The sequence below is a fragment of the Hyla sarda genome, chromosome 10, assembly GCF_029499605.1.
Source record: "Hyla sarda isolate aHylSar1 chromosome 10, aHylSar1.hap1, whole genome shotgun sequence".
NCBI lineage: Eukaryota > Metazoa > Chordata > Amphibia > Anura > Hylidae > Hyla > Hyla sarda.
Genome location: NC_079198.1, coordinates 9,310,382 through 9,326,042, shown reverse-complemented (window position 1 = coordinate 9,326,042; position 15,661 = coordinate 9,310,382). Strand labels below are relative to the sequence as shown.

The 15,661-nt window shown below is 43.8% G+C and overlaps 1 protein-coding gene across 3 annotated transcripts in view; it reads left to right on the top strand.

Moving 5' to 3' along the window:
* LOC130293763 (Schwann cell myelin protein-like) overlaps positions 1 to 14,042 on the top strand; it is a 19,126-nt gene extending 5,084 nt beyond the window's left edge. For 2 of the 3 annotated variants that reach the window (XM_056542837.1, XM_056542834.1), the window contains 6 exons: positions 1,595 to 1,885; positions 3,216 to 3,315; positions 7,466 to 7,502; positions 11,510 to 11,557; positions 12,015 to 12,071; positions 13,815 to 14,042. In XM_056542837.1, coding sequence (XP_056398812.1) covers positions 1,595 to 1,885; positions 3,216 to 3,315; positions 7,466 to 7,502; positions 11,510 to 11,557; positions 12,015 to 12,071; positions 13,815 to 13,919 — 638 coding nt within the window. In that variant the 3' untranslated portion in view covers positions 13,920 to 14,042. The remainder of the gene's footprint in view (positions 1 to 1,594; positions 1,886 to 3,215; positions 3,316 to 7,465; positions 7,503 to 11,509; positions 11,558 to 12,014; positions 12,072 to 13,814) is intronic. The other variant, XM_056542836.1, reaches the window with a different exon arrangement.
* Positions 14,043 to 15,661: the final 1,619 nt, after the last annotated feature.

The following is a 15,661-nucleotide window of genomic DNA, read 5'->3' as shown; positions in this document are numbered from 1 at the left end:
AATTTACTTTTTTTGACATTTTTTCCCTGCACTAGCTTCTAATTCTTGCTTTTGTATACTGTCTTCTTGTACTCATGACCTTTTGGCTTGTTTCCTGACTACCCCTTTGCTCAGTGATTTTGTACTGCACAATTTCCTGGTTTTGACTTGGCCTGCCTGGCCTTGCTCATTCTGTTTGCATGGTTGTTATTCACCATGGTCCAATCATTGTTTGACCTAACCTTCTACCTGACCTATGTACTAGGGATCGACCGATATGGTTTTTTTAGGGCCGATACCGATAATCTGTAGAGGTTAGGGCCGATAGCCGATAACTTATACCGATATTCCGGTATAAGTTATCGGCCATTTATCCGTCCGCGACACCGCTGCAGATCATGGATTTAAAGCGGGTGCTTTAAATCAATGAACTGCAGCGGCTTTTGCGCTGCCATAGACCGCCGCCGCCCGCTTCTCTCCCCCTGCCTGTCCGGGGGTCCTCCTGAGTCCTATCACCACCACCGTGACTGCCCCTCCACCGACCCGCCGCACCGCTTCGCACCCCCTACCGCACCACCCCGGCCCCATTGCCTCCCCCTATCCCCGGTTTTATAATTACCTGTTCCCAGGGCCCGGGGTCCACTCTACATCTGGCTCCGAAGGTGTCCTCCTGATCTGTCACTGTGTGCACTGAGGGTGACGTTGCGTCGCGTCACGTCACTCGTCATTGCGCACAGCGTAACGCAGAATGCAGCAGGAGCCAGAAGTAGCATAGACCCCGGCCGCTGGGAACAGGTAATTATAAAACCGGAGATGGGGGGAGGCAATGGGGCCGGGGCGGTGCGGTGCGGGGTGCGACGCAGTGCGGTGGGTCGGTAGGGGGACGGTTGCGGTGCGGGCGATGCGGGGGGGCGGGCATCATCGGATTATCGGCAAGGTAATTGCCAATATCGATAATGCCCAAAATCGTGATTATCGGCCGATAGTATCGGCCAAACCGATAATCGGTCGATCCCTACTATGTACTGGTGTGTTTTTGACCTCAGCACAGCCTGCATTTGTTAAAAGAAGGGAATGCCGCCTAGTTGTGGGTCCGTTGCTTAGAGCAGATTGTAAGGTAGGTAGGAAAGAGGGCTCGGGTGAACTCATAGCTGCACTTCTCCCAGTCCAACATGACACTCCATATGAAATGTATCCGTCCGGGAATTTCGTAGCATGCAGAGGCCTCGTAGTAGTGTAACAGTAGTAGTAATAGAGCAAAAGTAGTGGTTTACATGGAAGTTAGGGGTCCCCATAACAAATATCAAAATGGGCCTCCTATTATCAAACCTCTCCCCACAAACAGGACAGAAAGGTCGGGAGTTTTTATTCCCTTAAGTTCCTTGACCTTTTGGTCAATCCCCTCTCCGTTTGCTGACAATAGTTTAATATAGTTCCCTGGGGACTACCCAGTTTCTTTCCAGTAATAAAAGGAATAGGACCAAGCAGCGTTGGGCCACTATCTTTGAAGGGCATATAGCAGCAGCATGGTACGGTATATATGTCCTTGGTAGTAATCTTACAATGACAATAAAAGTCGCAGCAGTACTCAACAGCCTTTACATTTCCTTTACAGATCTCCCCCCAGAGCCAGTATTATTGGTGCCAAGTGAAATGACCGCAGGAGAAACTACTACAATCACTTGTATGGCAAATTATACCTGTGCTTCCAGCCCACCTACCTTCACTTGGAACCTCCTTGGTCCTTATGTTACAGAAAGATCAGACCTTGGACATGGGAAGTGGAGCGCTTCAAGTAAACTGGATTACACCCCCTTCGGTACAGACAATGGGTCAACAATTCAGTGTACAGTTACATATTTTGGCGGACAAACGAAACAAAGTACGAGTAAAATAAACATTTTAGGTAAATATTCTATACAGATCAAGAAGTCATTGTTGTGGTATTAAACTGAGAAAGGAAATAACAAAATTGGTGGACTCTTAAGGTGGTTACATATTAGATTAAAGGGGTACTCCGGTGGAAAAAAATTATTTAAAATCAACTGGTGCCAGAAAGTTAAACAGCTTTGTAAATGATTTCTATTTCAAATCGTAATCCTTCCAGTACTTATCAGCTGTTGTATGCTCCACAGGAAGTTGTGTAGCTCTATCCAGTCTGACCACACTGCTCTCTGCTGCCACCTCTGCCCATGTCAGGAACTGTACAGAGCAGGATATAATTGCTATGGGGATTTTCTCCTGCTCTGGACAGTTCCTGACATGGACAGAGGTGTCAGCAGAGAGCACTGTGGTCAGACAGAAAATAAATTCAAAAAAGAAAAGAACTTCCTGTGGAGCATCCAGCAGCTGATAAGTACTGGAAGGATTAAGATTTTTATATAGAAGTAATTTACAAATCTGTATAACTTTCTGGCACCAGTTTATTTAAAAAATAAAATAAAATTCCACCGGAGTACCCCAAACTGGACAAAAACCTCTACCACCGTATCAATCCACAGGTTTTTTTTTAGCGTGTAGTTTTCATGTTTTATTTGTACTTTAATCTTTGGGGTTTCTTCTCTATCACTTTCCAAAAATCTGCCCAGGAAAAAACTTTTTTTTTTATAAATCAGCTGGCTCCAGAAAGTTAAACAGATTTGTAAATTACTTCTATTAAAAAAATCTCAATCCTTACAGTACTTATGAGCTGCTGAAGTCGAGTTGCTCTTTTCTGTCTAAGTACTCTCTGATGACACCTGTCTCGGGAACTGTCCGGAGTAGAAACAAATCCCCATAGCAAACCTCTTCTACTCTGTGCAGTTCCCGAGACAAGCAGAGATGTCAGCAGAGAGCACTGTTGCCAGACAGAAAAGAACAACTCAACTTCAGCAGCTGATAATTATTGTATAGATAAACATTTCTTAATAGAAGTAATTTACAAATCTGTTTAACCTTCTGGAACCAGTTGATATATATATATATATATATATATATATATATATATATGTAGTTTTTCCTGGAATACCCCTTTAAAACATTCTTGATCTGGCCCTGAAATTTTGCCTGGCTTCGTAGCAATGTAAGCGACGAGGACACAGCTGTTTGGGGGTTAACAGGATCACATGCGACGATGACTACGATGGTGATGACAATGGTCATGGTGAATATTGTGGTGAGAATGAGATCATGGGGCTGAGAGTAGTAAAGAACAATGGTTGGTGATTATGGTGATGATAACAATCACAATATTTCAGATATTTTTACAGAGGACCAGAAAACCAACTCTTATATTGGACCAGTTATTGGAGTCACGTGTGTCATCTTACTTTTGGCAATTGTATTCATCGTTTGGAGGTATAGTATAGTATTATAGTATAGTATTATATTATAGCAGCATTTATTTTATTTTTTTTATGTGAGTTTGTTTTGAAAATTTTTACCCAATTTTAAATTCATTGTAACTGCTTCAAATTTTACAAAAATTTTTAGTAATTCAAAAATTTTTTGGGGGGATTGGCTGATTGGCCAGATATACATTTCATGCCCTGGAAATGGTCGAACGGCCCCGGAAATGTTTTGTAAAATGATAGCAAGTGAAGAGGGTTGTGGAGCACTCACCCGGTAACTGTATCCCAGGCTGGCAGGTGAATACCGACGAAAATCTTTTGTGTTTGGGGAGGCGGTAGATGGTACGGGGGAGCTTCAGACGCTGGCCGCGGACCGTATCACGCCACTTGGCGCTTCGTCAGGCCGTGTATACACGGCCTGACGAAGCGCCAAGTGGCATGATACGGTCCATGTAAATTGTGTTTAAAATTTGTGTTTAAACTTAAAGGGGATTTTTAATCAACTGGTCCCAGAGAGTTAAACAGATTTGTAAATGACTTCTATTTAAAAAAAAATCTTAATCCTTCCAGTACTTATTAGCTACTGAATACTACAGAGAAAATTATTTTCTTTTTGGAACACAGAGCTCTCTGCTGACATCACGAGCACAGTGCTCTCTGCTGACATCTCTGTCCATTTTAAGAACTGTCCAGAGTAGGAGAAAATCCCCATAGCAAATATATGCTGCTCTGGACAGTTCCTAAAATGGACAGAGATGTCAGCAGAGAGAACTGTGGTCATGATGTCAGCAGAGAGCTCTGTGTTCTAAAAAGAAGATAATTTCCTCTGTAATATTCAGCAGCTATTAAGTGCTGGAAGGATTAAGATTTTTTTTAAATAGAAGTCATTTACAAATCTGTTTAACTTTCTGGCACCAGTTGATTAAAAAAAAAAGTTTTCCTCTGGAGTACCCCTTTAAACAGATTTGTAAATTACTTCTATTTAGGTATCAGACAAAGGTGGGTCTTGGTCCAGGCGAGGGTTGTAGGCAGGTGGCAAAGTAGCAAAGTCAGGTAAAGGCAAGAAAGTTGTGACAGATGACACAGACTCAAGGTCAGCAGAGCAAGCCAAACCCATGAGGATCAGCAGAGGCGTAACTTCTGGGCCCTAAAGCAACATGTGTATCAATGCCTTATTTCTACCCTGTGCCATTTCTAGTACTGGTTTCTCCTTATAATAAGACCTATCTTGGGTCCCTGTAAGGCCACTGGGCCCTGAGGCAACTGATACCTCTGAACCACCTCCTATAGTTACACCCCTGAGGATCAGTACAGCACACAGGGGTCAGGCAAAGTCAGGAAAATAAGAAAGGGTCAAGCACAGTTATCAAAACAGCTTCCCAGTACAGACAGGGGGGTGGAGGTATCTTTGTCTGCGTAATCAGGTTCAAGTTTAAAAATTGTGACCTGGGCTGGCGTGAGATTGCATTAAAAAAATTTGTTTAAATTGCATTAAAAAAATAAAAAGTTGCAGTTGATAAATCCCCGACCACTGCAAAAAGCTACATTTTTCACACTACATTCAAATGGTTTGAGTCTAAATATATTGTGTGCAAAATCTTTCAACTTTTTTACCACCAAAAAACAATAGAAAACCAAATGATAAATTCCTCCATTTACTGGGAACAAAATATAAAATATTGCTACAGCCATGGCCAAGTGGTTACGGTGTGGCTGCCTAAACTAGGGAATGACCAGTGGAAATTGGCTGGTGCCTATAACAAACATCAAGTAGGTGCATTCCCCCTACAGGCAGGGCCAGGAACAGCAGACACAGGATCTGAGGCAGAGGAGAGGAGCGCGGTACAGACGGCATGGATAGAGAGTAATCTGGTAATTGGTAACAGACTGTCGGGGTTAGTTATTATAGGAGATTATTGGTTCAGCAGCTGAAGCGCAGTCTATGGAAAGAGGTGACGCTGAATCTGAAAACCTTTATCAGACGTCAGAAAATCACTTGAACTTTTCTTGACCCAACATTTTCCTCCATTAGATCTTGAAGTCGTCACTTTCTTTAGCTTTGCGTATTTATTTATTTTTTGTTATGTGTTACAGAATAAATATGAGCATTAAAGGAAAGATTGTGCAACCTGTAACCAGCAGCTAAATACCAATTTTTCATCATTTCCCTTTTTTTCAGCTGCAATAACTTGTTTACCTCTTGGGGAAAAAAAATATGTAACTTCTGCTTTTAATTTATTTATTTATTTAGTTTTATTTTTTTAAATCTTCAAACAATTACGCAAACTCCAAATACTAATTTAGTATAATGATACAAAGAAAGAGAGTAAGGAGTATTAAGGAGATTACATGAGGAGCAGGTTTGTTACAGTGTGTCACCCCAGTAGTAAGGAGATTACATGAGGAGCAGGTTTGTTACAGTGTGTCACCCCAGTAGTAAGGAGATTACATGAGGAGGAGGTTTGTTACAGTGTGTCACCCCAGGAGTAAGGAGATTACATGAGGAAGGGGTTTGTTACAGTGTGTCACCCCAGTAGTAAGGAGATTACATGAGGAGGAGGTTTGTTACAGTGTGTTACCCCAGTAGTAAGGTGATTACACGAGGAGGAGGTTTGTTGCAGTGTGTCACCCCAGTAGTAAGGAGATTACATGAGGAGGAGGTTTGTTACAGTGTGTCACCCCAGTAGTAAGGAGATTACATGAGGTGGAGGTTTGTTACAGTGTGTCACCCCAGTAGTAAGGAGATTACATGAGGAGGAGGTTTGCTACAGTGTGTCACCCCAGTAGTAAGATGCTTACATGAGGAGGAGGTTTGTTACAGTGTGTCACCCCAGTAGTAAGGAGATTACACGAGGAGGAGGTTTGTTACAGTGTGTCACCCCAGTAGTAAGATGATTACATGAGGAGGAGGTTGTTACAGTGTGTCACCCCAGTAGTAAGATGATTACATGAGGAGGAGGTTGTTACAGTGTGTCACCCCAGTAGTAAGGAGATTACATGAGGAGGAGGTTTGTTACAGTGTGTCACCCCAGTAGTAAGGAGATTACATGAGGAGGAGGTTTGCTACAGTGTGTCACCCCAGTAGTAAGGAGATTACATGAGGAGGAGGATTGCTACAGTGTGTCACCCCAGTAGTAAAGAGATTACATGAGGAGGAGGTTTGCTACAGTGTGTCACCCCAGTAGTAAGGAGATTACACGAGGAGGAGGTTTGTTACAGAGTGTCACCCCAGTAGTAAGATGATTACACGAGGAGGAGGTTTGTTACAGTGTGTCACCCCAGTAGTAAGATGATTACATGAGGAGGAGGTTGTTACAGTGTGTCACCCCAGTAGTAAGATGATTACATGAGGAGGAGGTTGTTACAGTGTGTCACCCCAGTAGTAAGATGATTACACGAGGAGGAGGTTTGTTACAGTGTGTCACCCCAGCAGTAAGGAGATTACACGAGGAGGAGGTTTGTTACAGCGTGTCACCCCAGTAGTAAGGAGATTACATGAGGAGGAGGTTTGTTACAGCGTGTCACCCCAGTAGTAAGATGATTACATGAGGAGGAGGTTGTTACAGTGTGTCACCCCAGTAGTAAGGAGATTACACGAGGAGGAGGTTTGTTACAGAGTGTCACCCCAGTAGTAAGATGATTACACGAGGAGGAGGTTTGTTACAGTGTGTCACCCCAGTAGTAAGATGATTACATGAGGAGGAGGTTGTTACAGTGTGTCACCCCAGTAGTAAGATGATTACATGAGGAGGAGGTTGTTACAGTGTGTCACCCCAGTAGTAAGATGATTACATGAGGAGGAGGTTTTTACAGTGTGTCACCCCAGTAGTAAGATGATTACATGAGGAGGAGGTTGTTACAGTGTGTCACCCCAGTAGTAAGATGCTTACATGAGGAGGAGGTTGTTACAGTGTGTCACCCCAGTAGTAATGTGGGGCGTGTCAAAGGGCAGGCCAATGGGCAGAGTCATGGGGGCGCAAAATTAGCTTTTGCCTAGGGTGGCAAAAATCCACCAGTCCTGTGGGTGGGGGTCAGACATTCTGCAAGTAACAAGGGTTTATTGAATAGATGGACTTGCTCTTTCTGTTCTGTTACATTTCAAATCATTGTGTATAAATATGGAATTTTAAGCTAATCCTTTTTTTTCCCTTCCACAGAAAACATGATTTTTGTCTCTGGAGAAGCAAAACAGAGGTAAGGATTAATGTAATTATATTGTAAAGGTTAAGGGTAATTAAAAGATACAATAAAGCAACTTTATTAAGGGTAGATTAAAGATACAGTAAAGCAAACTGTAGCCCGTTCACCCACACTATACCCAATACACTGGGTCCAACGAGGGGTCACTTACTAAAATACTTCCATTAGGTCCTGAGAAGATCCCCCACTAAATTCACTGAATTGTGCGCTAGAGGGGCCCCGCCAGCTCACTTTACATATTCATGGCCTGTGACTTCACATCCTAGTGAGGTGTGGTGTTACCCGCGAATATTCGCAATGCAAATTTTATTCGCGAATATAGCACTATATACAGTAACCATCGCACTATATACAGGGGCCATCGCATTAACTGCTATCCGACAGCGCAAAATGCTTAAGCTGCTGTCGGATAGCAGTTTAAGCATCCCTGGCAGGTTCGCGTACCTATTCCCGCTGCTCCGGGTCCACTTCGCGATCCTCCGGTGTCTTGCGCATCTTCTCCAGGGTCCGGGCCTCGCTTTCCGGCGTCGTTATTACGTCACTACGCACGCCGCACTGGCACAGCAGCATAATAACGTCACCAGAATGCAAGGCCCGGACCCTGCAGAAGATGCGCAAGACACCGGAGGATCGCGAAGAAGACACCGGAGCAGCGGGACAGCATCGGGAGCCCCTGGAACAGCAGCGGGAGCGGTGAGGACCTGGTGCGGAGCGGCGGGGACAGGTGAGTACAGCTTCCTATACTTTACATTGCACGAATCCCTCAACATACGATGGATTCGACAAACGATGGGTCGTTTGGAACGAATTACCATCGTATGTTGAGGGACCACTGTATTTGAAATTACGAATATATTTTTATTTTTATTTTTTTTTCACAGTACACATCACAGTGATCACCCCTGTCTTCTTCCAGCTTGCGTGATGTAAAGAAGGCTCTAATACTACTGTGTGAGACTGGCGTGCGAAAATTTTTGCATATGCTAATTTTCGCATACGCGAATTTTCACATATGCGAAAATAAAACGCGAATATTACAAATATGCGAATTCGAATATGGCCTATGCCGCTCAACACTAGTGAGGTGGAGTCGCTGGTCCGGTGAGTGCTCAGTCGGCGCATGCGCTCTATGCAAAGAGAAGAGCGCTCACATGACCAACGACTCCACTTCACCAGGACATGTAGTCACAGACCATAAACATGTAAATTGAGCCGGCGGGACTCAAATATAAATATATTAAAGCTTTTTTGTTATACAAACATGTCAGAAGTTATGATCAGTTGATTTCTCTGAGACTGCTGCCGCTCAGTGAGGAGGAAACACTCTCATCTTAGATCCCTCTCTCTCTCTATCACTTCCTGATCATTGGACCTGAGTGAGTTGACCTTATCGGACCAGTCTATCTTTTTTCTTGGCAGTTGATATTTTTCACAGCCATATCTTTTAATACATCAAATTTCCTGCTATTTGGTCCCCCGATGAACCTCAAGTGTGTTGCTTATATCTGTTTAGGGGGGAAACACGTCGGGACTTGTTGGACAATTTGTAAGGATTACCGTATTTTTCACCGTATAAGACGCATTTTTTTCCCCCCACTGGGAGGGGGGATGGGAGTAGGTGCGTCTTATATGGCAGATACACATTAAAACCTTGTCCTATCGCGGCGGTCCCTGCGGCCATCAACGGCCGGGACCCGCGGCTAATACAGAACATCACCGATCGTGGTGATGCCCTGTATTAACCCTTCAGACACGGCGATCAAAGCTGACCGCCGCGTCTGAAGTGAAAGGGACACTAACCCGGCTGCTCAGTCGGGCTGTTCGGGACCGCCGCAGTGAAATCGCGGCGTCCCGAACAGCTTACAGGACACCGGGGGGGACCTTACCTGCCTCCTTGGTGTCTGTTCCGTGCCGGGATCCCCTGCATGGCCGGCGCTCACCTTCGTCGTCATCACGTCGTCCCGACATTCAATAGGAGCGGCGTGCGTAGCGGCGTGCATAGCGGGGTGTGTAGCGACGTGATGGCAGCGACGGAGAGCGAGGATACCGGGCAGCAGAGACGTTCCGGAGTGACGGGGACACCCCGGGGACGCGGCGACAGCGATGGAGGGCGACATCCAGGGCAGCGGTGACGAGCGGTGACGGTCCGGAGCGGCAGGGACACGTGAGTATTCCCTCCTATACCAGTGGTCTTCAACCTGGGGACCTCCAGATGTTGCAAAACTACAACTCCCAGGATGCCCGGACAGCCGTTGGCTGTCCGGGCATGCTGGAAGTTGTAGTTTTGCAACATCTGAAGGTCCGCAGGTTGAAGATCACTGTCCTATACTTTACATTGTATTTGGTTCCGAATCTTTATTTTCTGGATTTTTATCCTTTAAAATTGGGTGAAAAATGCGCTATGTTTCATGTTCCAGGTATTGATGCATATGCCTGGTGAGGGTTTAGTTTATGGGCCATTTATGAGGGGCCTCTTTATATCTTATATTGTGGCCCTGGTATTCCTTTGCATTTGTTTTGCTTCTTTTGCGGTTTTGAGGACATTTCATTTTTCTACAAAATGATTTAAACATTAAGCGTTAATTTTAAACGTTACTCTCCTGTAAACCCTCATTGATCCTACTCTGCACTTCTTTTGGGACTTATCAAGAAGGTACAATGTTGACACACCTACACAATCAAGAGGAAAAAAACAAAAAAAAAACAAAAAAGTAATAGCAACAAATTTAGAGACAAAAATATGGTCTACATAAAATGATAAATTCCACACAGATAGTTTATTGGTTGTTAGTGTGGAGATTTTGTGAGGAATTAGGTTTTAATATTAAAGAGTACCTGTCATCAAATATTTGTTTGATATGTTGTTTATTATCCTATTATAAACAACTTCTAAATTGCATGTTATTAAAAAAAAATCATATTTATACCTTTTTTTAGGTTTCTAAAAAATGACCACTAGGAGTCTCCCTACATGTCCCAGCCGCAAGTCTTACCATAGAGTTTGGACTCATGCTGGCCTTGCATGAGTCCGAACGCTGTCAGTGCAGCCGGGACACTGAGACGCACAGTGCAGCTCCCTGCCTGTCAATCAGACAGGCAAGAGCGAGCGTTGTGCCCTTAGCACAGTGCTCTCCTGACATGGCTGATTGGGAGCATGCTGTGCGTCTGAGCCGCTTATCTGTGCCCACTCACCCCCCTGCAAATGGAAAGGAGGGAGAGGGAGCGCAGCATAGAGGAAGAAGGGCTGAAGTGAGCCCAGGCAGGCTTCAGATGACTGCCTGTCCATGCCCTCTTCCTCCCTCACACAAGGACCGAATACTGAGCAGCCACACAGGGCTGAACAAAGGTAAAAAGGGGGGGAGGGTTGAAAAAAAAAAAACTAAGGGTGCGTTCCCACAGGGCGTATATGCAGCGTATTTGACGCTGCGCAAAATTTATGGCAGCAGCGGGAAATACTCTGCGTATTCCTCGCTCACTATACACACAGGGCTTTCCACCGGCAGTCCTATGTGTGCAGTGAGTTTTGGAGGCAGGGCCGCGCGTCACAGTCACGCCGGCACACGGCCCCGCCTCCAAAACTCACTACACACATAGGACTGCCGGTGGAAAGACCTGTGTGTATAGTGAGGGAGGAATACGCAGAGTATTTCACGCTGCTGCCATAAATTTTGCGCAGCGTCAAATACGCTGCATATACGCCCTGTGGGAACGCACCCTAAAGCTGGATTACCATCAGTATTAGTCAGGGACAGATATGGAGGGGGCAATTAGGGACAGATTAGTTGATGATACGTTCTCTTTAATCAATATTCACATGTCAGGCTGTGTTCACATGTTGTATTGTATTTGTAGAACTGTCATGGTATATACTGTCATGATATCCCGTATGGGAACCGCAAGAGTACCACAAATAGAACACAACATTTTAAGTTATAAATTAAGTAATAGAATTAAATAACAAAATTAGTAATACAATTATGTTTTTCTTTTTTTTGTAACAGTGCAACAGAAAACTGGAGAAAAAGTATTTAGACACATTATCGAAAAATGTAAGTTATGTTTTTGCAATATAATGTTTTTTTTTTTTTTGTTTTTTTTTTTAAATAAGAGGTATTTAGACATATCCTCTATGGAAGAAGTGATTACAGCTAAAACACAACGTATGTCTATGAGAAATAATAATAATAATAATAATAATAATATATATATATATATGTCACGAGATGTCAAAGTTCTAATGTTACCTAACCAATGGGTATACAGCTGTTGAAAATCTACAATATAGTATTTTAGGTACCGGGCGGTCGTGTGTTTAACGTTCTTGCCTTGATAGAACCATTTCACAGCAGCATTAAATGATCTACAAATATTTATCTATGAACATTTATTTATCTATTTATACATTCTTAATTATGTTTTTTTTATACATTTATTTACTTATTTATGTAGTTATTTATGTATATATATATATATATATATATATATATATATATTTAATCTTTTCAGAGTACCAGATACACAGATCTACTTGAGAGACAAAAGTCGTCTTACTACACAATAGAGGTAAGAGTATCAATATAGATTTAACATACTAATAATTCAGTTGTGGTGACAGATAAGATGTCACTGGTGGCTGCCTACATCTAAACAATGTCATCATCCCATGTTAATATCCTTAAACCCTTAAAGGGGTACTCCGGCTACAGACATCTTATTCCCTATCTAGTCGCCGCTGGAATCCCCCACAATCCTCGCAGCAGCACCCCGTTTATCCGGTGCATGGAGCAAACTCTGCTCTGTTCCGGATGACTAGTGACAACAGCCACCGCGCCCCCTCCATTAATGTCTATGGGTAGAGGCGTGACGGTTATGTTCCAGCCATCACGCCGCCCCCCCCCCCCAGAGATGAATGGAGGGAGCTTGGCATGATGTCACGAACACGGAAGCTCCGAGGTTTCGTGTTTACGAACGCTGCGGCGCCGGCATGGAGAACGTGGGGGTCCCAGCGGCCGGACCCCCCACGATCAGACATCTCTTCTTTGGGGTAACTTTATAATACCAGTTGAGAACCCTATAAAGAAGTAAGGCATACATGTACGCCCTGTGCCCACTCCCACCATATTCAGAGCACTAAGTAGATGAGCACGCCTTCTAACTGGTGGGTTGCGGCTGCTATCATCAGCCAGGATCTACAGCTAAGGCTGGGTATACATCACCGATCAGGCTGACGTATGATATTAACCCTTTAGATGCCGCCATCATAATTTATCGCGACATCTAAAAGTGTAAAATGGGCCACAGGAAGTTGTGTAGTTCTTTCCAGTCTGACCACAGTGCTCTCTACTGACACCTCTGTCCGTGTCAGGAACTGTCCACAGCAGGAGAAAAATCCCCAAAACGAACCTTTATACAAAGGACTTACAGATCTGTATAATTTTCTGGTACCAGTTGATTTATAAAAAAAAAAAAATTCCCTCCAGAGTTCCCCTTAACTGGGTCCAGCTGATGTAAGGCCAACTAAAAAATGTCCGTCAAATCCAAGATGACTTTGATGACCCAATAGAGCAAAACATCTTGAAGCCTTCTTATCCCTTATCCAAAGGATGTCACGCCACGCCCCCTCCATTCATGTCTATAGGAGGGGGCGTGGCGGCTAGTATGTAGCCTCCTCCCATAGACACGAATGGAGGAGGCGTGGTTGCTGTAGTCACCAGTTATCTGGCACGGAGCAGAGTTCCCTCTGTGCACCGGATGACTGGGGTACCGCAGCGGCGGGACCCCCACGATTAGACATCTTATCCCCTATCGTTTTGAATAAGGGATGAGATGTTTTCCTGCGGAGTACCCCTTTAAACTGTAACCTTAAAGGGGTACTCCGGCACTAAGACATCTTATCCCCTAGCCAAAGGGGACCCCCGCGATCTTGCACGCAGCAACCTGTTACAATTAGTCCGGGTCCGATGACTGGCGATCACGGGGTCGGAGCATTGTGACGTCATGGCCCCGCCCCCGTGTGACATCACGCCCGCCCCCTCAATGCAAGCCTATGGGGGGGGGGGGGGGGGGGGCGTGACAGCTGTGATCGCCAGTCATCAGACCCGGAGCGAACATGCTCCGGGGACTGAGTGTAACGGGGTGATGCGTGCAAGATCACGGCGGTCCCCAGCGGCAGGACCCCCCCCCCCCCCACGATCAGGCATCTTATCCCCTATACTTTGGATAGAGCTGTCTTAGCGCTGGAGTACCCCTTTAAAAAATCAATCTTGTTTAATTCTGTGAATCTTTACCAACTCTTCTCTTTTGCAGCCGACAGCTCATTCCCATGTGCCTAGACAAGGGCAGAATATGGCGCCATCCCCTGAAAATAATTCTATATATGAGAACATGATGGCTAGAAAACCATCTGTATAAAGAAAACAGAGGGACAGATTCCCTGTTACGGGATAAAGAAGAAATATATGCAACTCCTTACGCTCAAAATTGTATTTCTGTGTCTTGATTCTGAAAAAAAATAAATAATAAATAAATATATATATATATATTAAAATTCCCATAAGACCCTAAACATGTGTTGTATTGATTGAGATATTCCAAAAATCTAATGTCTATGATGCAATGAAACAATCTCTAAATCAGTGGTCTTCAACCTGCGGACCTCCAGATGTTGCAAAACTACAACTCCCAGCATGCCCGGACAGCCGTTGGCTGTCCGGGCATGCTGGGAGTTGTAGTTTTGCAACATCTGGAGGTCCGCAGGTTGGAGACTACTGCTTTAAATCAATGTTTTCCAACCAGTGTGTCTCCTGCTGTTGCAAAACTACAACTTCCAGCATGCCCGGACAGCCTTCATCTATTTTTGTAAAAAATTATAAACACATTGGAGAAAATTTACTGCGTTTTTCTTTGAAGCTGCAATCGCATTTTCGTCCATTAAAAGAAAAAACAAAAACAAAAAAAACAACACAATAAACAGTCATGAAAAAAATTTCCATAGGGCAACATTTTTTCTCATTTGGACAGGTGTACTTTAACCCCTTAAGGACTCAGGGTTTTTCCGTTTTTGCACTTTCGTTTTTTCCTCCTTACCTTTTAAAAATCATAACCCTTTCAATTTTCCACCTAAAAATCCATATTATGGCTTATTTTTTGCGTCGCCAATTCTACTTTGCAGTGACATTAGTCATTTTACCCAAAAATGCACGGCGAAACGAAAAAAAAAATCATTGTGCGACAAAATCGAAAAAAAAACGCCATTTTGTAACTTTTGGGGGCTTTCGTTTCTACGCAGTGCATATTTCGGTAAAAATTACACCTTATCTTTATTCTGTAGGTCCATACGGTTAAAATGATACCCTACTTATATAGGTTTGATTTTGTCGCACTTCTGGAAAAAATCATAACTACATGCAGGAAAATTTATACGTTTAAAAATGTCATCTTCCGACCCCTATAACTTTTTTATTTTTCCACGTATGGGGTGGTATGAGGACTAATTTTTTGCGCCGTGATCTGAAGTTTTTATCGGTATGATTTTTGTTTTGATCGGACTTTTTGATCACTTTTTATTCATTTTTTAATGATATAAAAAGTGACCAAAATACGCTTTTTTGGACTTTGGAATTTTTTTGCGCGTACGCCATTGACCGTACGGCTTAATTAATGATATATTTTTATAGTTCGGACATTTACGCACGCGGCGATACCACATATGTTTATTTTTCATTTTTTTTACACTGTTTTATTTTTTTTATGGGAAAAGGGGGGTGATTCAAACTTTTATTAGGGAAGGGGTTAAATGACCTTTATTAACACTTTTTTTTTAAATTTTTTTTGCAGTGTTATAGGTCCCATAGGGACCTATAACACTGCACACACTGATCTCTAATGCTGATCACTGGCGTGCATTAACACGCCTGTGATCAGCATTATCGGCGCTTGACTGCTCCTGCCTGGATCTCAGGCACGGAGCAGTCATTCGTCGATCGGACACCGGGGAGGCAGGTAAGAGCCCTCCCGGTGTCCGATCAGCTGTTCGGGACGCCGCGATTTCACCGCGGCAGTCCCGAACAGCCCGACTGAGCAGCCGGGTCACTTTCACTTTCACTTTAGAAGCGGCGGTCAGCTTTGACCGCCGCTTCTAAAGGGTTAATACC